Below are 26,898 nucleotides of genomic sequence, written 5' to 3' on the forward strand. Positions count from 1 at the left end.
TAGACTGGATTGATAGATTAATTATATAAAATCGATAAACATAAATATTGATATGAGATATTGTAAACGTTTTTCCATAATTCATTTCATCGTTAATAGAAAATAATTCCGTTAGACGGCAGCACAATGTTCCTGACACATTGAAAATAACATCATTGACTTACAACTTTCTTTTTTCGAACTTATTATACACTGATAATTCGTTGCTACATATTCACGAAAGAAGAATAATAATAAAGAATATGATGTTTTATATTTAATATAAAAATGATCATCACTTTTGAACTAAAAAAAGTCTTCCTTACCGAAATTAATCATAATTGACAATAAGAATAGCTTGATAACTTCGTATAAAACACAGAATTCATTCGATCAATCTTATTAGAAAATAGGTAAGAGACTGAAAAGTAAATTATACGATGATCGAATGATCTATTGAAAGTATTATCGTTGATATTTAAACGTATTATAAATACGTACTTTTGAATGATAAAAAATAACATTTTCTTTTTCTTTTCTTTTTTAAAACATACATATAGATCGAGTAATATCAAAGATTATATTTATTTCAAAACAAAGAATATTAAATTATATCTATTTCAATATAAAGAATATAATAGGACATAAGCTCTCCTTTTGGACGTAATATATAAGAATTTGGTTAAAAATATTGATATTCATATCAAATCAACGATTGATTGATTGATTGATTAATTAATTAATTATTTAACTAATTAAATATCTCGAATTTGTAGAAAAGAAAAATTGTATAGAATAGAAATTGATGATGTTAGAAAGAAGAAAGCAATAAAGCACAAAGTAAGGATTCGAAGTAACAACAGTTGGTCCTGTCGACTTGGCGAGAAGAATGACGTCGATGCGCCGTAGTGGCATCGAAATACGTAACACGCATGCGCAAGTAAAAGATATGCTCCGATTGGTCGGCGCCACATGGTCTGATGTCAGACCACGGGCCTAATTCAATAATAACAAGATGCTCCCGAGCCGGACGCCAGCCAGTCTTCTGCGACAAGCCGGTGGTAAAGTTTGTAGTTTAGCGCCATTTAAGAGGAAGTGTTCTACGTCGAGTTTTGTGTATCGTCTTCGTCCTCGTCGTCGTCGTCGCCGTCGCTATTGCTGTCGCTGTCGCCGTCGCCGTCGTCTTCGAGGCCATCTCGTGTGTGCTATTAAACTAGAATCTCAATAGAAAAATAAACATATAAAAGACTTGCTGTTGTTCTTCGAACGACAAGAAAAAAAAAATTAGCGAAAAAGAGTATATATACAAATATATACAGAGAGAGAAAGAGAGGGAGAGAGAGAGAGAAAGAGAGAAACAACGGAGAGGATATTACGTTTCACTCGTATCGGGTGAGTCTTTCTAGTATCCGATTCCAATTCTTTTCTTTAATTATAACATTACATATCTCATAAAATAATATCGTTTAGGTAAGTATATTTCTAAAAATTGTCGATTTTCGATAGAGAGTTTTTGCATGGATTAGAAGACGCTTAAAGATATAACAGTACAAATTCGCGCTTTATGAAGAGACGCCTAACTAAAGAAAGGAAGAACGATCGATCGTCTCTGTATTTTTCAGCATATGAATATATATATGTAATATATATACATATATATATATATATATATAAAAGCGTTTATATTATATATATATATATATATATATATATATATATATATATATATATATCTATTGTCATTATTACGTAGATAAGAGATATATTTGCATTTCTCTGTCTATCCAAATAATGTGAACCGGTTTCACCTAATATACGTTAAAATTTTTTAATCCTTCTGACCTTTCAATAAGGTATGTATATAAATACAAAATTTGCTAAATTCATATTTACCATTGTCCTCTATTGAGTTTTTATAAATATGGACCTACGACTCTAACCTATTGTGCGTATGATATATATATATATAGTGTATGTATATAATTCGATGTCATTGTTTTCCTTTTATATTATATATTAAACTATATATGACATTGTACATATATATAGAAGTTATTCAAGAAATGTTATTATAGTGATATCAAAGAAAGAAATAAAAACGCACTACTTTTCGTTTTCGCGGAGGGATACGACAAAGTGTCGAGTTTCTCGATCGATACTATACTTGAGTGTACTAACTTTATTTTTCTAGCATATACATATATATACATATATATATATATATATATATATATATATATATATATATATATGCATGTATACCTATCATAATAAATGATATTTTTCATTATAGATCTTAATATAAAAAGAACTTTTTATCAGAGAAAAAGAGTAACGAAATGCGAGAGAGAGAGAGAGAGAGAGAGAGAGAGAGAGAGAGAGAGAGAGAGAGAGAGAGAGAGAGAGAGAGAGAGAGAGAGAGGTGGATAGTTAGAGACAATTTATCAAGCAAATTTGTCGATGTGAAAATATCGACAAATACATATGTACATAACTATAATAACCTATAAAACTGATAAATTAACTATAAACTGATTTACAGAGAAAATATATATATATCCAGAGAAAGAAAGAGAGGACAATAGAAAAACGGTATACGAGCAAAGTATCAATAATAGTAATAAGATGAAACACGCGTCGAGAGCGTAAATTACAAACTACAGTAATGGTCGATGATACCTTTGTTCTTCCGGATTATAATTACATGCTCTTTCAGAAATTTCTATTCGCTATATTCATACAAAGTATGTATGTATATACAATGCATAGGCCATAGCGTGTGTTATTAGTTTCGTACTTGATAAACTTGAAATTTGTTTCTTTTTATTATTTAAAAATGTTCTCTTTTTCTCTTTCCTTTTTTCTTTTCTTCTTTCTCTTTCTTTCTCTCTCTCTCTCTCTCTCTCTCTCTCTCTCTATATATATATATATATATATATATATATATATATATATATATATATATAAAAGAGAAAGGGATAATATTATAGGTCTGACTCAAACGATACACGTTATTAACCGTATTATAAACTAGTGATATTTTCAAGTATTATTGTTCATTGGCAGTGATAATCTCAGCGTCATGTCGGACGCGTAATTTTCTCTTTCAGAAATTAGAAGCCATTTTTACTTTTATTTTTTATTTGTTTTTATTTTTTATATGTTTTTATTTATTTATTTATTTATTTATTCTATTTCTATTTTTTGTATCATGATTTGTATAGTAATTATTAATTGAGAGGTCGTACTTAGTTTAACGATGATTTTTATAGTCTTCATTATAACATTTTTCATATTCAACAAATGTTCGAATGATTAAAAAGATCGATTTTTTTTTGTATTGTTTTAAGAGAAATGATATATCTATTAAAGAAAAAAAAAAAAAAAAATAGTTTAAGAGGCCAAGAATGTTCGTTAATTGATATGATTTATTATGGTATTATATACATAATATTTTCTTTATATATATATATATATATATATATATATATATATATATATATATATATATATATATATATATATATATATATATATATATATATATATATATATATATATATATATATATATATATATATATATATATATATATATATATATATATATATATATATATATATAAAGAAAATTGATTATTAGTCGTATTGATATAAATTAGATTTATATTCGAGATATTAATATATCGATTATTTTGAATGATAGTATAATATTCGATTAGAAAATATGAACAATTAGAGAATATGTATTTATCGATCGAGGAAAAAGAACTGAATTTGAGTCGATGGAAATGATCAAATTGTGTTATTTGAAATATTAGAAGATATATTTTGTTTAATACCCTGTTTTTAACATTTTAATATTATATAGTACTAATATTTTTCAAGAATAAATATATATACTTACTTTTTTTCGTTATTATAGAAAAATAAATGTTATAAATTATTTAAGCTCTAATGTGAAAATATCAATACTAATAAGATATAGACCATTATTTCAGACCATTTACATAAGTACTAGCTCATTTTGTATAATATATAAGAGAAAAAGATTACGTTACACATATATTAGGTGAACCGGAAAGTCGCGTTCTTAAATTAAATTCAAACGAATAAATTTTTATCAAGATTTTATTTTTAATCACAATCAAATATCGACATGCGCAGAAACGACATTATTTTCCGGTCCCCCTAATATATATATATATATATATGTAATATGTAATATGTAATATATATATATATATATATATTACAAAACAATAAAAAAAATGCGATCTTTAACATGATCTTTTCCGAAATACATTAAATTATTTTAAAAGAATAATAAAATAAAAACATCGTTGATATTTCTTTGGAGTGAAATTTGAACCTTTTGTATTTAATATACCAATATACCAATAATTATGCGTAGTCTTTTTTCTTTATTCTTTTTTTTTTTTTTATGTTTTGAAATTACTCGTTTATATAATATCATTTTCATATCAAAATAAATATTTCTCATAATTTTTTTCGCGTATCATTTTCATATCAAAATAAATATTTCTCATAATTTTTTTCGTTTACAATTTAAATAAAGAATATTATTTTTTTTTCTTTTTCATCGTAAAATTATCAAATCTTTTTAATGCAATGTCATTAATTATTACAAAATGTTCATTTTTGAATGCTGCCATAATAGAGAAAAAAACAAATTCTTTTTCCCTTTCCCCACATGAAAAATCTTATTTATTTAATACACTTTTATCAATCGATAAAAATATCTACTTATTTCTTAATCGGAATTAAAATGAAATATTAAACGATATTGTCTTAAATAATAATGATAATAATAATATTGAATGAGTAATAATTCAGCGAATCATTTTCTTCCTTGATTACACGCACGATGAGATTAGGTCATTTGAAATATGATAAGAGATAAGAGACAATAGAAGAAGTAAAACAATACGATATAAAAGCTATTCGTAGTATACGAAATTATTCGTCTTATACTTTTTCGATTAGTTGATAATATATTCTATATATATGATATATTACAATATCAGAATCCGTTTTTACGAATGGATAGGAGAAAAAGAAAAAAAAAAAAACACGACGAATAAAAGTTCATACAAAAAAGTGTTCATACAAAAAACCTTATCTCAAAGTTATATTTATTTTTGTGTTTCTGTTACTCTTCATAGAAGATGATAGAAAAAGATACTTTCGGTTTGTATATAAATTTGGAATCAAAGTCATATCAGAAAAATTTCTCAATCTTTCAAAAATTCTAGATATAATAAATTGTATCTTGTAAACGTTCACCTAATCTTTGAAATGTTTTCTTATCTAGTAGATGTCTATTAGGAAAACGATTCACGTATAGACGTCTATATATTAGACGGTTGAATTACATTCATCAAGGACTTACATTAATTGTATGTTGCCATGAGTCCTACATGTATGATACATCCTATATATACACACACATACAATATATATATATATATATATATATATACATATATATATATGCTAGTATATTTTATCTATGTGAAGCATGACGTCATAGATAAAATAAAAATGAATTGTAGTTATAGGGAAGTCATAAATACACAGAGAAATTTTGAATTTTATGTTATTAATATTTATCAATTTAGTCATGCGCATTGAAATTTTATTTGCTGAATAAAAAATTTGATTTTTTATTTTTATTTTTTTCTTATTTATATAATAAGAATATCATCACAAATTAAGTAATTTATATCTTTGGATGGACATAATTTCATTGGACAATAAGAGTTTTCGATAAATTACAAATATATACATACATTAAGGCTTTCATATCAATAATAGATTTTTTTTTATAATATGTATATATTATATAGGTCATAATATAAATTAACTAGATATTTTAGTTTAGTTCAATAAGTTTTACCGTTCTTCTTTTTTTTCTTAAATGTAGTATTCAAATTAAAAAAAGAAAAAAGAAACACACTTTGTGTGTGTGTGAATGTGTGTATGTGTGTAACATATAGTATGATCGACTACAATTATATATGAATATCGATAAAATTGCACACATAGCACCTTTTGCACAATACTATTTTTTTTTCCTAGATTTTTGATGACGTTTTGATGTAATTGAGTTACAATTTCTCCAATTTCAGCGATCGAATTTTATTTTGAAACTTTTTAATGTCTTTACGAATTTGTTGGTCATTAACATGTTAAATGAAATATTATATATAATAGATAAATTGAGATGTATAATCATGTTTAATGAATTTATTTCATTGGGGGTCTTTATACCATTGTAGTAACGATGATTACATTGAAAAATTTATAAATATTGACATTTATTCTAAATTATATTTTTTTACTAATCATAGTGTTGGCGATCAGCAATGGCACCCATGGCATACAACATATTAACTTGATTTAGAACATAGGATAAAAAAAAACAATAATCAAATTACAACAAATCATACGACCATGGCAATTAATTAACGATATTATTTTATAAATGAATTTTTCTTCTCAACTTTGATCATATTAAATAAAAAGAGCAGCGGGGAAAAAAGAAATAGAATAAACAAAAAAATATATTTTATCTATGAGATTAGAAATTAAAATTTATTCAATACATTATTCTTGCCGTATGATTTTCTTTCACGTATAATAAAAAATCAGATATATATGTATAAACGCATTTAAATGAGTTTCTAAATAAATTTTAATAATGACGGTACCACATATATATATATTATTATTATATTATATAAGAAAGTTCTCCTCTTAAACTTTATTATAACCGTATTGTGCAAAAAAATAATTATTATCTAAATATATAATCGATCTTGCTATATGTTACAATACAAATTTTTGTTGACATTTTTTTTTAACTCATATTGCAAACCTTTTTATATATCATTGGAGTAAAAAATTTTATTGATGAAACTACAAATGTATATTTATATGTAGATATTCACGATTCCAAAAAAGTAACTAATTCTAACATAACTTTCCATTAGGTTTAAAAAATATTAATCAATGAAAGGAACATTGAAAAACTTCTTTTCAAGAAGAAAAGAAAATGTTTTATTTGAAAGTCAATGAGATAAGAAGTTAAAATTCATTCAAATGATTTACGTATGTTTTCATACGATTTCTTTAACACTTGTCTGTATAATTAATACTACAAATATGCATATATGTATATTTTATATATAGCACATATACCATCATATTCTAACAAGTTTTTAAATAAATATATAGTACGTATACCATCATATTCTAACAAGTTTTTAAATGAGTCAATAACGATGATTCCATGTATCGAATGTTTTCAATGTTACGTCTATGTCGTAAGATTGTGGTTGATCTTTGATTCCAACTTCAATAATTTATTTAAAGATTTTCGTCATTTTTGTTTTTTTCTTTTTTCTTTTTTTGTAATCGTATGCAAGAACATATACAATCAACGATATTCTAAAGTTTTCGATAAATTTCGAAAGAAATAAAAATTATTCCTTTTCTTTTCACATTATTGATGGACATATATAAAAAAAAAAGATCGTATTTCAATATTGACAATAATAATATATAATATTAGGGTATATATGTATATTGAAATATATATAATATTATTAATTATATTTAATTAATTTTACTTTCCACTATATTAATTAATATAATTATATATTATTATTATATTATATCATATTAATTAATAAATATTTATATAAAATATTAAAATTTATACATACTTGCGACCCGCGCATGTGTTTATGTATGTGTATATATATATACATATATATATATATTCATTTGTTTAATGATTAATACTTTTACAAAATTAATAGAAAATATCTAATTCAATTGTTTTTTTGTGACCTTGAATTTTTTTTTTTTGCTTAATTATATATACATACACGTGTATGTATTTATATTTGTATGTATGTAAAATCCCTATAAATTAATTTTTATTTCTTTTGCTCCTTTTTTTTTTCTTAATAAAAAAGAAAAAAAGAAAGAAGAAAAATGTTCATGTTTGTATATATGTATATCTATCATTTGCAAGATGGAAGAAAAAGCCATTTGGCAAAGTAATATGTTATAAATAATCTGTAAATGAGAAAGAAAAGAAGGAAAAAAGAGAGTGGAAAAAGAAAAGTGAAGCGTTGGTGGTTTTGAAAGTAATATTCGTTGCATATATTCGTTCATATATCGTTAACATAATTAAATATTAAAACATGCATTATCTTTATTTGACTATCATATCTTTTAAATTAACAATATTGAATACTTTTATTCATTTAATTATTTCTTTGAATTCATAAACCAAACTGAAAATATTCACAGGAGCAAAATTAATGATATTCGAAAGCGAAAAAAGATATAATTGGAAAAAAATTAAGAAATAAGGCACGCATCTAAAACGAGATTTCTCGTTACGGTTGTTATTACACATATATTAACGTATGTATATTATATAAAACCGAGAATCTTTGTCGATTGCCAATATGTTATGATAGCATATGTGGTTGACTTTAGTAATGGTTTTAGATTGGACTAGTATCTTCGTCGTAAAATTAGGTGTTATTTTTTTTTGTCCGATTGTTGTCTATTTTTTTTTTTTTTTTTTTTTAAATAAAAAATGAAAGCAATAAAGAGTAGATTAAGTGAGATGTTTAAAATGATTTTTTTTAAATGAATTTTCACTCTTAAAGTGAAAAAAACTTTTAAGAGGATAATTTGATCAAATAAAAGAGATTATGAAATATTAAGAGGAAAGAAGACAAACAATATATAATGACATAAATATCTGAGAAAAAGGAAAGATGATTACCTTATTAAACATAATATTTATTTATTTATTTACTTATTTTTTTTTTTTTTTTTTTTTTTTTTGTAAAAGTCGATAAACTTATTAGATTAGTAGAAGGAAATAAGAAGTGCTACTATTTAATGAGGAAGAGAAGAATTTTGTTTAATATTAATCTTTTGTAATTTAAATTGGTTCATAGAAAAGAAAATCATATAAGTGAAATTTATATTATAATGTATATACATATGCATATATATTGTACTAGTGTATAGTATAGTATAGTTATACTAGTATATTTATAATATATAATTATATTATTATAACTTATAAATTTCTATTTATAATATACAGTCTAGTTTCTATAATATTAATTTCTAGTAGATTTATAACGTATAGTTATATTATATAGAATAACTTATAAATGTACTTAGCAAATAACCATTTGAATATGGACAGATAATTAATTTTGTAATGTCAAAATGAAATAAAATATATATATGAGTATATTATTAAAAGTTACAAAGTTTTAAGAATAAAACAAAAGTTCTTTAAGGTTTACTTAATGAATATGAGAACTTTGTTTGAAGTTATAAGATTAAGGATTAATCGAATTGATAGATAACAAGTACTAAAACTAAATGTTTCAGAATAATCAATTACTTTCTTTTATTCAAAATCTCTAGCAACAAGTTAGATTTTGAATCTAGTTATCTTGTTCTGGCATAGGAGTCAGTGAGACTCAAGTTAAAGATTAGATCTGTTCTGAAAGTTCTACTAGTTCTATTCCTTTCCAGATTTTTATTTTGATTAAAGATCTAAATTCTTCAAATATTTCTTTATGCTATTTTTCATTTTTCAAGGCTTTTAAGACAAAAATGTCTTCAATTTCCTCCATTGTAATTACACATGCTTGATTTCCTTTACAACAATAATCCATTGTATAATTTGTGAGTTTGGCAGGCATCTTCAGAATACGACAATTACACAGATTTAAAGTATTATACTGAATTTGGTTTGATTTGATAGTTGAATGAAGTTATCAAAATCGTAATGATCTAAATTGTTAGATTATCATTTGAATCTTCAGAGACAGAGCTTTTGGATTCAGAACTTTTAGACATTTCTTTTGAATTTTTATTTCGATTTTCTATCAGAAAAACTTTAGTTCCATTGATTCTTTTTTCGACACTAATTTTTTTATAAAAATTATATTTAACATTAACAATATCATATTAAATACTCTTATTAGATTCTTATTTGCACCATTAATATTATCCCAAGTAATAAAAGAATGCTGAAATTTGAATGGTAACATTTCTAACATTCTGTTCATAATTCATTTTTCTTTGATCTCTTTATCGTCAACAGCTAAATACTCAATATATTGTTGAATTGTCATGCAATTTTCAATAACTGACTTGCTAATGTCATACTTAAATTTAAAGAACTGTCTTCGTTGATCACAATTGTGAGATCAAACAACAACAAAACAATTCTGACCCCATAACTCATTATAAGGTTTACTTAATAGGTATCAAGAACTATATACATAATCACTTCTATTTACAATGGATATATATTTTTTTATTTAAAAACTTGATTATTTTAAAGCGTCTGTAATATAAGTACTATGTTTTAACTAAATTAATAGTACGTATATTATGGTCTAAATATGTAATCTAAATGTAGCATGTGGTGAATTAATTGATATCGTTCTTAAACGATACTAACGTGTCTAGTTTTATTTTGTAATTGAGTATGAACTACATTGGGGGAAGAAAAAAAAGTAATAATAATATAGTCTAGAATTAGATTTTAAGATTGGTTTCTATAAAACAGTTGTTCAATGCATAACCAGTTTAATGATATAAAATAATTATATCTCAACAAGAGGTACAGTTAAATAAAAAAAAAATTTAATAAAAAAAATCTTTTATATATATATATATATGTATATAATATTATAGAATAATATTACACAATGTGTGCATATTATACGTGTGCGCACATATGCAAACGTAGATATTTATTGAATATAGAGATATGAAGGTCAATAAAAGAAAAGATCGTATGGCGGAATTAGAAATAGAATTTACAATTAAGAATACAATAAAATAGAGAAAAAGTAAAGAAGTGAAGAAGCAGAATGAGAATAAAAAGTATAATTAAATGTAAAGTTAAGAGATATAAATGGAATAGGAAGTAGAAAGAGGGGATAATGAAATAAAAAGAAAGAAAATTAAATGATAAAATCGAGGAATTTAGGAAAATGATAAGACAATTAATAGAATAAAAAAAAAATTAGTAAAGATATGACAATGGAAATAAAAAAACAAATGGAGTAGAAAATTTGTCATATAAAAGAATGAAAAGTGTGAGTTAATTTATGACCTATTACAACTATCTATTTCAACTCGTTTGCGCTTTATAAGCGAAAAATGATCCTTTTCTATATCAATAATAAATAGCATTTACTATATTAACATTATATCAAGGTAAGGGATAGCAATCTTAATCGGTATTCCCGAAAAGTAATATTTACATTACTTTTTAATATTCTTGTGATTATCATTATTGTTAAAATTCATATCAAACTTTATTCAAATCAATTTTTTGTGATGTATAATGAATACAAATACGTGTACGAGCTTATTTTCTCTTTTGTTCGCAGTTTACGTCATTATTCATGGTGAAAAAAAAAAAAAAATTCATTTTAAAGATAATACTTTAAATCAAGAATTAATTTTATCGAATTTTTTAAAAAGTTTTATTTTCTTTGGGGGGAAAAAATGTATCAATTTTTTTTTTTTTTTTTTTTTTTTTTTTTTTGATAGTTCATGTTATCACTTAAAAAAAATCTTTATCTTTAAAATGAGATTTTGTTAATCAAAATCAATGGAGAATTACATCTGCATTTCAGTGTTGGTATATAAAAACATTTGTCATAAAAATTAAGTTTCGTATTTTGGTATTCTTAAAATATGTAATTAAAGAGAAGAAATTCCTTACATATTCTTATTGTTGATTTTCATATATACGCTTGAACGGTGTGTTTGTAAACAGATTGCCTGCTTGTTTACTTATAAAAATTGATACTCAAATTTTGTTAATCGATTTAAAGCAAAATAAAAGATGGTAATGTTCACACAAAAAATATATCACATGATAAATTAAATTAATACATTTACAAAATTAAATTAAATTAATCCATTTTAATATTGAACAGATGATTTTATGATAAAAATAAGTGAAAATATGTTCAATCTATGCTAATGTCATTTTCAGTTTCTAAGATGTTGTTATAGAAAATTTTGTAGTTTACCTTTATATATTGGAGACATAAAAATTTTATAAGCAACACAGTCATTTTTATACTTACTATTATATATCGTATGGTTCTATATATATATATATATATATATATATATATATATATATATATATATTGATTGATTGATTTATTTATTTATTTACTTATATTTATTATATTCACACATAGGTAATAAATCGATTTTTATAACGAAATCGGATATTGAAAATATTAAAAAAAGTAAATAATATATATCTATGATAGTTCTAATGTATAACCAATTATACATTTACAAAATAAAAAAAAAAGAATCTTTTTAATTTTTAGAAATCTTTGGAATATAATAGTAAAACTAGTAGAATCGGTAAAGGTCGGTGTTGCTGTGTTTGAATTGTTTTATTCCAATGATTTACATTACACTACAGAGCTAATCAGATTAGCTTATAAAATAAATTATTTTTTATTTGATGGCCGACGACATTTTGTCATTTAATGATAATAAATAACGGAAATTAGAAAAATTTATTGTGAATATAAAAAGTGAGGATTTTATCAAGTGTTTTGATAGTTAAGTTTAAAATATTCAAAAAGTGGAGTTATTTATATATATATATATATATATATATATATATATATATATATATATATATATATAAAAGCGTAATGTATGCATGGAATATACAGTATGTATGTATTGTAAAAACTAAAAGGGTAAATTAACATAATAAATAATCTTGACAATAATCATGATGAAAACAATTTTTTATTAATTAATGAATTGCACATGACATTTTAACAGAATTTCCAGTGAAAAATGCATGTATCGTGATTAATATTTTTCCATAGAGAAATATTCATACACTTGACTTATGACTCTTGCTCGCCGAGATTTGCAGTATATTTTTTTCAATATCATCTTTCATAACATTATAATCAGCAAAAATGAATACCTCTTTTATGTGCGGAATATTACATGAATCTTTAATAACTGTTTGAAAGCAATAAGAAAAAAAAAAAAAATGTAAAAAAATTGAAAATCGAATATTATGAAACGTAATCCACGATTATGAGTAAGATGATCTTAAGAACTCTTGAGAGTCATACTAAATGTTAATTCGATTAAAATTAATACATCTAAAAAAAAGTTATTCAATTATTTTAAAAATACATTAACTGATCATTATCCTTTCTTGTGATCAAGGAATCAAATTTTTTCATATTTATTTCTAAAATTAATAGAAAGAAAGATAAGACAAAAAAAACAGGACAATATCTTTCGATACTTATAGAAAATGAATTAATAATTATCTATTTTTTTCTTTTTGTTTATCGAATTTTCGTTTACATTCATTTTTATAAGTCGTACAATAATATGTGTGTATGTATGTATACCAATTTATTATCGTAAATGGAATTTTTTAAATTTAATGTCAAGTGAAAAATAAGAAAATATGTGTGTATGTGTGTGTGTGTGTGTATAATTACACACTATTATCTATATATTATGCATTATTGAGGAAAAATTTTCGAGGACGTTTTCGGGTCACGTGATTTATGGAAATATGTTACCAACATGTAGGCGTAAATTAGAGTTCACATGGTCAAACAGTTCACGACATATTCGTAATGTACGTGACATTTATACGTTACGATTAACGGGTACTATTTTATGACGAAAGTCCTTCAAAAATATACAATAATTTGTTGCTTAAAATTGCGAAATTATAATAGAAATTATTTAAAATTCATTCGTTATCATCTTAGTAATTATATAGATAACAATATTACCATACGTATATATGTCGTAAGTTGTATCGAATAATGATATGAACGTTTACCATTTAAGAACGCAATACCAAACAAACGAAAAGATATGATTATTTTATTCATAATACGTTTTTTCCCTTTTTTTCTTTCGATATAATCTCTATCGTAATGCTGTTATTATTATTACTATTACTTATTAATGTTGCTCCTCCTCCTCCTCCTTCTCCTGCTTCTGCTTCTCTTCTTCCTTCTCCTCCTCCTCCTCTTCCTCCTACTGCTACTACTACCACTATACTACTACTATCACTACTACTACTATTACTACTACTATAATAATAATAATAATAATATTAATAATAATATAATCTAATTAATTAAAGGATATTTTTTCCTTCGAGATGTAAGATAACATCGATTATGTTATACATAATTTATGAATTTTAAATTAAATATTTGCTGACAGTAATCGATGAGAATGTGCAGTGCTTTCAATTTTTTTGAAGTTTAAGCATAGAATTTTTTCAATCAAAATATATGCAAAAAGGGAAAGAATGAAAAAAGTTAGTATTAATTATAAATGATGTCTTGTTCAATGTCAAAAATTAATTCTTATCTGTAATAATGTAAGATGAAAAATACACGTATACACACGCATATATAAGAGAAAATATTATAAATAAGACATTAAAAATGTTGACAAATTTGTTTTTTACGTTTTACTTAATGAAAATCTAATTTAAAAACAAAAGTCGATATTCTCTTAGATAACCTAGATAGGATTCGTAAATACTTATTGCAAGCTGAAAAAAATTCAAACTTAAAAAAAAAATCGTTTGTTCACTTAACGTGGATGTTTAATTTTTCTTATTTTTATTTTTAACATTATATTGAAGATAATATCGATTAAAATTATTTACTTTGTTGATTTAATGTAACAGCAATTTTTTATTATCTATAAAAGTTTATATTCGAAGAAAAAAGAAGAAGAAATAAAAGAAAATAGAAGAAAAAAAAAAGAGTTTTTTTTTTAATAATATATTTTTTGTTTTAATCTTGTATCGTTTAAGATAATATTATTGAAGTTTTATATAGAATATAATATACTGAAAAGTAATAATTTTTAAATTTCTATTGGGTTGGCAGCTAAGTGATTGCAGATTTTTGTCAATATATCATTAATTGTTGACTTGTTGACCGTCATAGAATTTACTGTTCCTCTAAATGACATTGGAATTTCTTTTTATGTGACAAATACACACAAAGCAATTTGATAACAGTTTTTGTATTTTTACATTTTTATCAATTACATAAAACATTAAATAGATATGTTAACAATTGATAACGTTGAAAATATTGTTGATAGGAAAAATTGTTTATATAATTATGGAAATATATAATATTTTTTTCCTTATGTATATACGTATATTCGTAGCTATAAAGTGGAATAAAAATTCTTAGATAATTTAAAATATCAGTTACTTTTTTAGAAGCTTTTTAACTTAGAAGTTTGGCTTACAGTTTTATCAAGTAATGTTTATGATTTCATAATCTGAAAAAAAGATAAAAATATATATGTATATGATAATTCTATGCTGATAAGACAAGTTTCTTATAATTTCAATGGCCGTGAACTTGATTGAATCAGTTAACACGTGCAGCAATGATAATATATTTATTAATTTTAATTTATATTATATATTATATATATAATTATAATTTTAGAGATAAACTCTATTTGTCATGTCATGAATTATACATTTATCAATCATTCAATTATAAATTAAAAAATGTTTAAATATTTGGTAGCAAAAAAATTGATTCGTATTTGCTTTTAAAACATTTTTCTTTTTTTATTATATTTATCATTATTCTGATACATTAAATATATAAATTTCGTATAAATTATAAATGTATAAATTATTATGATCATCTATTTATTATAGCTTTTCCTTATAACAATAATGTAATAATAATGGTTCATTAACGTTACGATAAAATAAAAGTTAAAAGAAAAATTTTTATTTATTCTTTTTTATTATATTTTTATAAAACGATAATAATATACGCACATTTACACGCAAGATCTATACGATAAAATGCGGACATGTAAATAGTGTAGATAATACATATTCATAATTGAAAGAAAAAATATTTCAGCCTTTTTCAACAAAAAAATTATCATCATTTCTCATTAATTTATAGGTAACAAGTAAAAATTATTTTAATGAAAAAAATAATAGACAGTGGCGTTTCTTAGAGCTCATCTTTGTTCAATGAATATATATATTGCTTTTATTAAAAGATAATTATGGTTAAATATACATAATAAAATATAAATAAAAATAAATTACTACTATTACACTATTATAAATACGGCACATGCTCAAATACACACATATAGATAATTGGTAGATTTTAGAAGTTACGATATAGAATGTAAGATACAGAGAGCAAGATATTTTTTTTATTATTTTTTTTTTTTTTTATTTTTATAAAAACAGTAAACTACTACTACTTTTACTGCTACTACTACTACTACTTTAAATAAAATTAAATTTATCTAATCTCCTAATCATGATTTTTTTTTTAATTTTCAGCCTATTGTCCACTAGGCTACCACGTTCAATAAATTATCTAGACCCTTCAAGAATCCTAGAAGTGTGTATAATTAAACAAAGAAACAAAATAAACTGCAAAGATGCCTGCTCGATTCGAAGGTGTTAACAGTCCTATCGTACGGGAGCCAGTCGTTTCAAATGGAGTTCCCCGCAATGTAAATGAGGATATTGTCATAAGTGGTTTCTCAGGTAAATCCAAATTATTTGTATGAATATATTTTTAATTTTTGTTATACTGATGTCTTATTGTATTTATAACTAATTTAAATAATTTTTTAGGTCGTCTACCGGAGTCATCTAATATAGAAGAATTTAAAACACAATTATTCGAGGGAATTGATTTAATCACAGACGATGAACGTCGTTGGACCTCTGGTATATATGGTTTACCAACTAGAAGTGGGAAAATTAAAGATCTTACATCCTTTGATGCCACTTTCTTTGGCGTACATGCTAAACAAGCTCACGTAATGGATCCACAACTTCGAATGCTTTTGGAAATAACCTATGAAGCTATTATCGATGCTGGCATCAATCCTGTTTCATTAAAAGGCACAAGAACTGGTGTATTTATTGGTGTTTCTTCTTCGGAATCTGATGAATATTGGACAAAAGATCCAGAAACTGTCAATGGTGTGTATATACATCTAATTCATGTTGTTAAAGCATGAATAGTGTCTATAGAAATCTTCTATTTATTGATATTTCTATCCTATATACATTTCATTCTTATATACAATTAGTAATACAATTATTAAACATATTAGAAATATACAAAATGACTTAATTAAAACGAATTATCCTACTATCTGATATTTGTTTTGAAGATGGACAAAAAATATTAGCTAAAACTTTATAGTTCATTCAAATTCAAATTATTTTTACCATAAATGTTTTCTTTCTATCTTCTATAGAAGATATTCGGATTAATTGCTTGCCTTGAGTCAATTTGTATGCAATTATTTCTATTTTAAGTATCTCCGAAAGTATGAGAATTAAAAAACAAATCTCTTCAACTAAACTTGAATGATACAAAAATAATTTTTTTTTCTTTTTTTTTTTTTTTTAATGTTAAAAGGTGATTATAAAATTATGAAGATCATTTTCATATTTTTATATGTGATAGCAATTTTCGAGACAAGGCCTAAGTTCAAGATTATTCAAAATCATACGTTGTGAAGAAAAAAAAATATATATATATATATATATATATATCTTTTTCTCCACAACATATGATAACGCGCGCGCGCGCGTGTGTGTGTGTGTGTGTGTGTGTCTTATATCTCCAAAGCAATTATTCTTTAATAAGAAATATTATTATCACTGTGTCATGCTTACAATCTATTAGAAATCATTAGATTACTTTGGATAATATTATATAATAATATATCATATATATATTTACTTAAACAGGATATGGTTTGACTGGATGTTGCCGGGCAATGTTCTCCAATAGAATTTCTTACACTTTCGATTTCCAAGGACCCAGTTATGCAGTAGACACAGCTTGTTCATCTTCATTATATGCAATGCATCAGGCGATATCTTCAATAAAATCTGGAGAATGTGATTCAGCTATAGTCGGTGGTTGTAATCTACTTTTGAAGCCAACAAGTTCACTACAGTTCCATAGATTAAACATGTTATCTTTGGATGGTATGTGCAAAGCTTTCGATGCTGATGGAAATGGTTATGTAAGAGCAGAAGCAGCTGTGGCAATATTGTTGCAAAAATCGAAGGATGCTCGTAGAGTCTATGCCACTGTTGTTAATTCTAAAACAAATGTGGATGGTAAGAAGATTCAAGGAATTACTTTTCCTAACGGGGATATGCAGAATAAATTGATGCGTGAGGTGTACTTAGAAAGTGGTGTTAATCCAGCTGATGTAGTTTACGTTGAAGCTCACGGAACTGGCACGAAAGTAGGAGATCCACAAGAAATCAATTCGATTGTAGATATATTTTGTAAGGACAGGAAAGGACCTTTGCTTGTTGGATCGGTTAAATCAAATATGGGTCACTCTGAACCAGCCAGTGGATTATGTTCAATTGCAAAAGTTCTTATTGCAATGGAAAGTGGTGTTATTCCACCCAATTTACATTTTAATAATCCTAATCCTGACATACCTGCGTTGTTGGATGGAAGGATACAGGTCGTTGACAAACCAACACCATGGAAAGGTGGTTTAGCAGCAGTGAATTCATTTGGTTTTGGTGGAGCAAATGCACACATTATTTTACGTAGTAATCCAAAACCAAAATTATCACCAGTATTGGAAACTAAATTACCGAAACTTGTAAATGTATCTGGCCGTACCGAAGAGGCTGTTAACTTTCTGTTAGATACAATCAAAGAACACGAACAGGACGATGAATTTATTTCAATAATACATGATATACATGCTAATAATATATCTGGACATTCTGTAAGTGGATTTCAAGTATTAGGAAACTCTAATATTCGTGAAGTAGACCAACATAATAGCTCATCTAAACGACCTATATGGTTTTTATTTTCTGGCATGGGTTCCCAATGGGCAGGTATGGGAAAAGAACTATTAAGCATCGAAACTTTCCAACGTAGTTTGCAACGTTGCGCTGAAGTATTGAAGCCAGAAGGAATTGATCTGCTAGATCTCATTCTACATGGAACAAATGAAACATTTAAGAATGTATTGAACTCTTTTGTATCAATCGCTGCTATTCAGATTGCTTTTGTTGATTTATTAACGTTATTGGATATACATCCAGATGGTATCATTGGACATTCTGTTGGAGAGTTAGGCTGTGCATATGCCGATGGTACTTTTACACCTGAACAAACAATCTTAGCAGCATATTGGAGAGGCAAATGTATATTAGAATCTAACTTACCACTTGGAGCTATGGCTGCAGTTGGTCTTGGCTGGGAGGAAATATTAAAATTTTGTCCACCTGATATATCACCGGTTTGTCACAATGCTGCCGATTCCATAACAATCTCAGGCCCAGCAGATTCTATTCTTAAATTCGTAAATGAATTGAAGAGCCAAGGTATCTTCAGTAAACTTGTTGACAGTTCTGGTATTGCTTTCCATAGCAAATACATAGCATCAGTTGGACCAAAATTACGTACAGTACTTGAAAAAATTATTCCAAATCCAAAACAACGTTCTGCCAGATGGATCTCGAGTTCTATACCAGAGAATGCTTGGGGTGGTCCACTCGCGCAGCTTAGCTCAGCTGCATATCATGTGAACAATCTTTTATCGCCTGTATTATTCCAAGAAGGATTAGTTTATGTACCAGAAAATGCAATTGTTATAGAAATTGCACCTCATTGCTTGCTCCAAGCAATTATACGCAGATCTTTACCTCCAACTGTAACAAGCATTGCCCTTCAAAAAAAAGATCATAACGATAATTTAGGCTTCTTTTTAAGCAACATAGGAAAATTATATGCTGCAGGCGCTGAACCCAAAATTTCCAAATTGTATCCACCTATAAACTACCCTGTTGGTCGTGGCACACCAATGTTAAATTCCCTTGTTAAATGGGATCACTCGACCTCATGGAGTGTAGCTAATTTTTCAAAGAATGTAAATCGTTCTGGAGAAAGTATCGTCGAAATTGATTTATCCAAAGAAACAGATGCTTATCTTAGTGGGCATATGATTGATGGAAGAATTTTGTTCCCTGCAACTGGTTATTTAACGATCGTATGGAAAACATTCGCAAAACTGAACAATACTGATTATCAACAGATGCCAGTGATTTTTGAAAATGTACGCTTCCAACGTGGTACGATCATTCAGAAACAAGGCACAGTGAGATTTCTAATAAACATTTTTGATGGTAGCGGTGAATTTGAGATTTGTGAAGGAGAATCAGTTGTAGTTACTGGTAAAATTCGTCTGCCAGATGACATTAAAAAAGAACAATTGAATCTACCAATTCCTGACACTCAAGATAAACCTGCCTTTATGGAATTAAATACAAAAGACGTTTACAAGGATCTCAGGTTACGTGGTTACGATTACAGTGGCATTTTCCAAGGTATTAAGTTATCAGACAATCGAGGAATCAAAGGAGAACTTTCTTGGAATAACGATTGGATTTCATTTATGGATACGATGCTTCAATTTTCTATAATTGGCAAGGATGTAAAAGATTTATATATTCCAACACGTATACAATATGTCTCTATTGATCCTACCGTTCAACTGAAATTGGTGAACGAACTACCACAAGAAGGAGGAAGTCTTCCAGTTTATAACTATACAAATATTTCTTGCATTAAGTCAGGTGGTGTTGAAATTAGAGGTTTGAAAGCAACATTAACATCAAGGAGACATCAAACTCAAGCAGCACTCAAACATGAACGATATACTTTCATACCATACGAAAATTATCAAATTCTTTCTGAAGATCCTGACAAAGTTAAGTTACATGTTTTAACTGTTTTATTGGGTATTGTAAACGAAAATGTACTAAGTATGAAGTTGAAAATAGCTGAAGTAGTTGGAGAAAGACCAGCGGAAGCGTTACTATCATCATTCGTGTTACAAATTTTGTACGATGAACCTGGAATAATTAATGTGAGTATAATAATGATAGTCTTGTTAAAATCTTGTATAAAAATAAACAAAATTGTTTTTAAATTAATTTTATTTCCTATTATAGGTTGACTTACAATTGATAACCACTTCGCCAGATAATTATGCTACATTTTTGGATCAATCTAATGTAAAAATTGTAGCTAAAGATATAAACAATTCACCTGCTGGACAGGATTTACATCTTGTATTAGCAGCCGATGTACTTAGTAATAAATCTCTGACCGTCCTAGGAAACTTATCTAACTCATTGAAAAATGGAGGTTTCATTATTTTGGAAGAGACTGGAAATTTTGATGTAAAACTATTGAAAGGTACTGGATTAATGGTCGTTAGTACACAAGTTAATGCTGGAAAGACTTATGTGCTTTTGAAGAAACTCGAAGAGAAAGGTCAACCAATAATTATACAAATTACCGAAAAAAACTTCTCATGGCTCGAAGGAGTTAAAGCTGCATTGAATAAATCTGAAACAGAAGGCCAAGAGGTTCTTTTAGTTAGTCAAGGGGAAGAGTTACTTGGTAAATTTATTTTTTATTTAATTAAATATGAGATTATACAGGGTGATTGACAAAATTTTTTTTTAATAAGAATTGATCATTTTATTAAAAAAAAATTGAATTTTTTGCAATTTCTTGATTTATAAAAATGAATTACGTATTATTTTATTTTTGATACCCTCTATCTTCTATGATTATTGTTAATGAATTAGGATTGATAAATAATGATACAAATGTTTTTTCATTTTATAGGTTTAATCGGTTTCATGAATTGTCTTCGTTTTGAGAGTGGTGGAAACAACGCTCGTTACGTTTTCATTCAAGACAAAAATGCACCGAAATTTTCTTTAACTTCACGATCTTACGCTGAACAATTGAACAAGCAATTAGTGGCCAATGTATTGAAAGGAGGTCATTGGGGAAGTTATCGTCATTTACCTTTGGAGCAACAGAAAGATGTATCGTCTTTACAAGTTGAACATGCGTATATTAATAGTTTAATTACAGGCGATTTGACAAGTTTAAGATGGATTGAAAGCTCTTTGAGTTATTATCAACCTGAAAAATATCCAAACACTGAAATGTGTAGTGTTTATTATGCTCCATTAAACTTTAGGTGAGTTCCCAATTGAGATTTTTCATTTATTTATTCATTCTGTTTAATAACTTGATATACCTTTGCATATTTAATAGAGATATTATGTTGGCTACTGGAAAATTACAAACAGATGCATTACCAGGTAATATCGTTTCTCAAGACTGTATCTTAGGTCTTGAATTTTCTGGTAGAGATACCAAAGGACGAAGAGTCATGGGAATGGTAGCGTCCCGAGGATTAGCAACAACTGTTTTAGCAGATCCTGGGTTTATGTGGGAAGTACCCGATAAGTGGACTTTAGAAGAAGCAGCAACTATTCCTGTTGTCTATGCAACTAGTTATTATGCACTTTTTGTACGTGGTAGATTACAACCAGGTGAAACTGTTTTGATTCATGCTGGTAGTGGAGGAGTTGGTCAAGCAAGTATTGCGATAGCTTTACATGCTGGATGTAAAGTATTCACTACAGTAGGATCTCAAGAGAAAAGAAACTTTTTAAAGAAGACGTTCCCACAATTGACCAACAGAAATATTGGTAACTCAAGAGATACTAGTTTTGAGCAGCTGATTCTAACTGAAACTAATGGACGTGGAGTTGACGTTATTCTGAACTCATTGGCAGAAGAAAAATTACAGGCTAGTGTGAGATGTCTTGCAAGAGATGGTCGATTCCTTGAAATTGGCAAATTTGATTTAGCAAATAATAGTCTTTTAGGGATGTCTATTTTCTTAAAAAATACTTCGTTCCATGGTATACTTTTGGATGCATTATTTGAATCTGATAATGCAGAGAAAAGAGAGATAGTAAGATTGGTTAACGAAGGAATTAAGAATGGAGCTGTGAAGCCACTCCAATCAACTGTCTTTTTGGAACAACAAATTGAACAAGCATTTAGATTCATGGCTACCGGTAAACATATCGGCAAGGTAATGTTAAAGATTCGTGAGGAAGAAACACAAAAAGTTGTACAACCATTATCAAAGACTGTAGCAGCTATTCCACGAACATATATGAATCCAGACAAATCGTATATACTTGTTGGAGGTCTTGGTGGATTTGGATTAGAACTTACAAGTTGGATGATAAATCGAGGCGCCAAGCATGTCGTTCTGACGTCAAGATCAGGTATACGTACTGGATATCAAGCATTATGCGTTCGACGTTGGCGTGAATGCGGTGCAAATATTGTCATTTCTACAACTGACGTTACTACGTCAGCTGGTGCAGAGAAATTAATAAAAGAAAGTAACAAGATAGCTCCTGTTGGTGGCATATTTAATTTGGCTGCTGTCTTGAACGACGCTCTCATTGAAAATCTTAACGAAAACAATTTCAAAAATGTTACATTACCTAAAATCGATGGCACCAAGAATTTAGATCTAGCTTCGAGGAAACATTGTCCTTCTTTGGATTACTTCGTTGTCTTTTCATCGATATCCTGTGGAAGAGGTAATTTAGGACAAACTAATTATGGTCTTGCTAATTCAGCAATGGAGAGAATAGTAGAACAGAGGCAATCTAATGGTTTACCTGGTTTGGCTATTCAATGGGGTGCCATTGGTGATGTTGGTTTAATTTTAGGTATGATCATATCTCTTATGAAAGTCTAAATATACTTTTAACATATACAATAATGCTTATACAAATATTAACATATTTTTTTTTCTTTTTTTTTTTTACAGAAAATATTGGAGATAATGATACAGAAATTGGTGGTACAGTTCCACAACGTATAAGTAATTGTCTCTCAACATTGGACGTATTTCTTCAACAATTACATCCTGTTCTATCGTCAATAGTTTTAGCAGATAAACATAAATCGACAGATAAAACAAATCAAGTGACTCTCATTCAAGCTGTTGGAAATATTCTAGGAATCAAAAATCTAAAATCACTTAATGCAAATAACACTTTGTCTGATCTAGGAATGGATTCGTTGATGGGTACAGAAATAAAACAAACTCTTGAGAAAAATTACGATTTAGTTCTGTCAGCTCAAGAAATTCGTGGTCTGACGTTGAGCAAATTGTTGGAATTGTCATCTGATAATGCAGATACGAATGATGCTGCTCCAACTGTAAATAATATCTCAGAAAATATAACAGACGAATTACTCTTCCAATATTATGAAACAGAAATTGTACCTAAGATCTCTCTTGTAGAATTAGAGACAAAGAATTCAAAGGGTACACCATTGTTCCTGATTCATGCTATAGAAGGAATTATATCTCCTCTGAAAACTTTAGCTGCTCAATTAGAACGACCTGTTTGGGGACTTCAATGTACCCAAGATGCTCCACTTAATTCCATATCGGAATTAGCTGAATTCTATATAAAGATCATGAAACAGGTACAGAAAAAAGGTCCCTTCCATATAACAGGTTATTCTTTTGGTGCCTGTATAGCTTTTGAAATGGGCTTACAATTAGAAAAAGCTGGAGAAAATGTTGTGTTAACTCTTCTTGATGGTTCACCAGTTTTTATCACTTCACATACTCAAAAAATTGGAAAACAAGGTATTCAGATGAATGAAGATGAATTATCTGATGGTCGTCGAAAAGCTTTAGCATTTTTCTTGAAACAATTTAGAAAGGATATTAATTATCTTCAGGTAATATAATAAAATTAATGCTTTTAATATTAATATATATTATAATGATACCATTTATATTTTTATTTATATCAAATATAATATTTACAGGCATATAGTATCTTAAAAAACACACAAACAGAAAAACAAATATTAGATAAAATGTTAGAAGTAATAGGTAGTACACCGTTTAAACCAGAGGAATTAAAAATCGCTGGAATATTATTTTATAAAAAATTAAGGGCTGCTAATCTTTATCAACCTACTGACAAATTTAAGGGTGAAATTACATTACTCAAAGCCAAAGACAATTTTGTAGCATTGAATTACGATTATGATCTTTCAGAGGTAATGATTTTTATGTAAAATCTATTCTTATTATATTTTTTACTTTTTAAATATAATTTCAACACACTTGTCTTCTCTTTTTTACAGATTTGTAGGCAAAAAGTTAAAGTTGAAGAACTACCAGGTAATCATAGAGATATCTTAGCTGGCGATGGCGTCAAGAAAATAGCAAACATTTTGCGAGTATAAAATTATTTAAAAAAGAAAAAAAAAATCAATACCAAATTTAATACTTTATTTTATTGCAAATCTACGAAGTCGTCAAAGAAGATTTAAATTTTACAAAGTATCGTGATATACCATTTCGCTAAGAAATAACAATAATGAAAAAAAGAAAAAAAGAGAAACAAAGGTATATATGCATCTATAGAATTTAGTAATAATAACGACTCGTATGCAAAGTTTTAAAAGTTCCTTTTGTACAAACATAATCTTCGTTGTAACTGTTTATATCTCTTATTAAAATATGAACTTTCGCTTTGGTGATTTGGATCACGGTAATCTTTTAAAGAAATGTGTGTTACATAAATTATAAAAGAACGTGCCAAGCACAAAGCTTTAGTTTATATACATAAGCTATAATTAATATAACTTAAATTAATTGTGTATAGAGAAAGAAAAGAGAAAAAGAGGGCTACTTTAAATAAGTAATTAATAAGCACGAAAATAATTCTAGAAAGATGAAGAAAGATAGAGGTGCTTAGTGTATTTTTCAGAAAGGTCTCAAGTACTATAAAATCTTTTCAGTGGTTATTGGTGGACAAGGTAACCATTATTAAGTTTTTATAGATATTATCATTATATTTATTCTGTTATTATATAATTATAATTATAATAATAATAATAATAATTTGTTGCGTCGTTTCTCTCTATTTGTTTTCAATATCAGTATGAAAGGCACATATACAGAACACAGGTGTCTTAATTAAGTTGTTATAAAAAGTGTATAACCAGGTATTTACATGTGGTTTTAAGAGAAAAAAAAATATTTATATATATATATATATATATATATATATATATATATATATATATATATATAATACAAAAAAAGACAAGAATATAAAAATAAACAAATGCTTGTTGAAGAGCGTTACAATAAATGGTATTTGTAAAATATGTACTAAAAAATATATTTTTTTTTTATGTTTCTTCATTTACGTCAATATTTTTATTGTATATTTTCTTTTTATAAGAAATAAGATCTTTTTCTTTTCATTATATTTTTTTTTTTTTGTAAAAAAATTACATCCATTATATGAAGGTGTAAAATCAAAGATGGTGCATAGTACATAATATACTTAATCATTCCTTTTCAAAGTAGGAATTAGATCTGTTTTGTCTGATAATTAAGTATAATATTTTGTTAAAATTAATCTGTGGATATGTTGATATTTATGGTAACCTCAGTCAGACTTATACGATGTTGAGCATAATGTCCGTCGTTGTTTATATATTCACGTGTATTAATCGAATAAATTCTTAAATGCATCGACTTGTGTATTATTATACGTGGTATTTTGATAAGATTTATGTAATATAGTCTTATTTCGAACGTATTCTATGTTTTATTTTATTTATCAATTTTGAGGAACTATGAAAATACTTTAAATAATAATTAATGGAGATATAATCGAAATAAAAATTATTAGGTAAGTATGTAAATGTAGGCAACAATAATCTATTTCTATTAAAACTTTTGTATCGATAAATGTAAACAATAATATTACATGGTGTAAAAAAAATTGTCTTTCTTTGGATAAAATATTTTTCATAAATTA

At 26.5% G+C, this 26,898-nt stretch overlaps 1 protein-coding gene across 1 annotated transcript; it reads left to right on the forward strand.

Moving 5' to 3' along the window:
• The first annotated feature begins 995 nt into the window (after positions 1-995).
• On the forward strand, positions 996-25,469 carry LOC124953279 (fatty acid synthase-like). Its single transcript, XM_047504410.1, has 10 exons — positions 996-1,371; positions 16,465-16,674; positions 16,765-17,118; positions 17,899-21,062; positions 21,148-21,601; positions 21,833-22,196; positions 22,274-23,760; positions 23,862-24,790; positions 24,881-25,117; positions 25,205-25,469. Exons 2-10 carry the CDS (start codon positions 16,566-16,568, stop codon positions 25,304-25,306), a joined length of 7,200 nt encoding a protein of 2,399 aa, XP_047360366.1. The 5' UTR covers positions 996-1,371; positions 16,465-16,565; the 3' UTR covers positions 25,307-25,469.
• Positions 25,470-26,898: the final 1,429 nt, after the last annotated feature.

Source organism: Vespa velutina, chromosome 12 (genome assembly GCF_912470025.1).
Source record: "Vespa velutina chromosome 12, iVesVel2.1, whole genome shotgun sequence".
NCBI lineage: Eukaryota > Metazoa > Arthropoda > Insecta > Hymenoptera > Vespidae > Vespa > Vespa velutina.

Bases quoted from the DNA above. Each gene is read 5' to 3' on its own strand.
- LOC124953279 (XM_047504410.1), top strand. From the start codon at position 16,566: ATGCCTGCTCGATTCGAAGGTGTTAACAGTCCTATCGTACGGGAGCCA. The intron at 16,675-16,764 runs GTAAATCCAAAT...ATAATTTTTTAG, and splicing joins TGTCATAAGTGGTTTCTCAG to GTCGTCTACCGGAGTCATCT. The intron at 21,063-21,147 runs GTGAGTATAATA...TTCCTATTATAG, and splicing joins ATGAACCTGGAATAATTAAT to GTTGACTTACAATTGATAAC.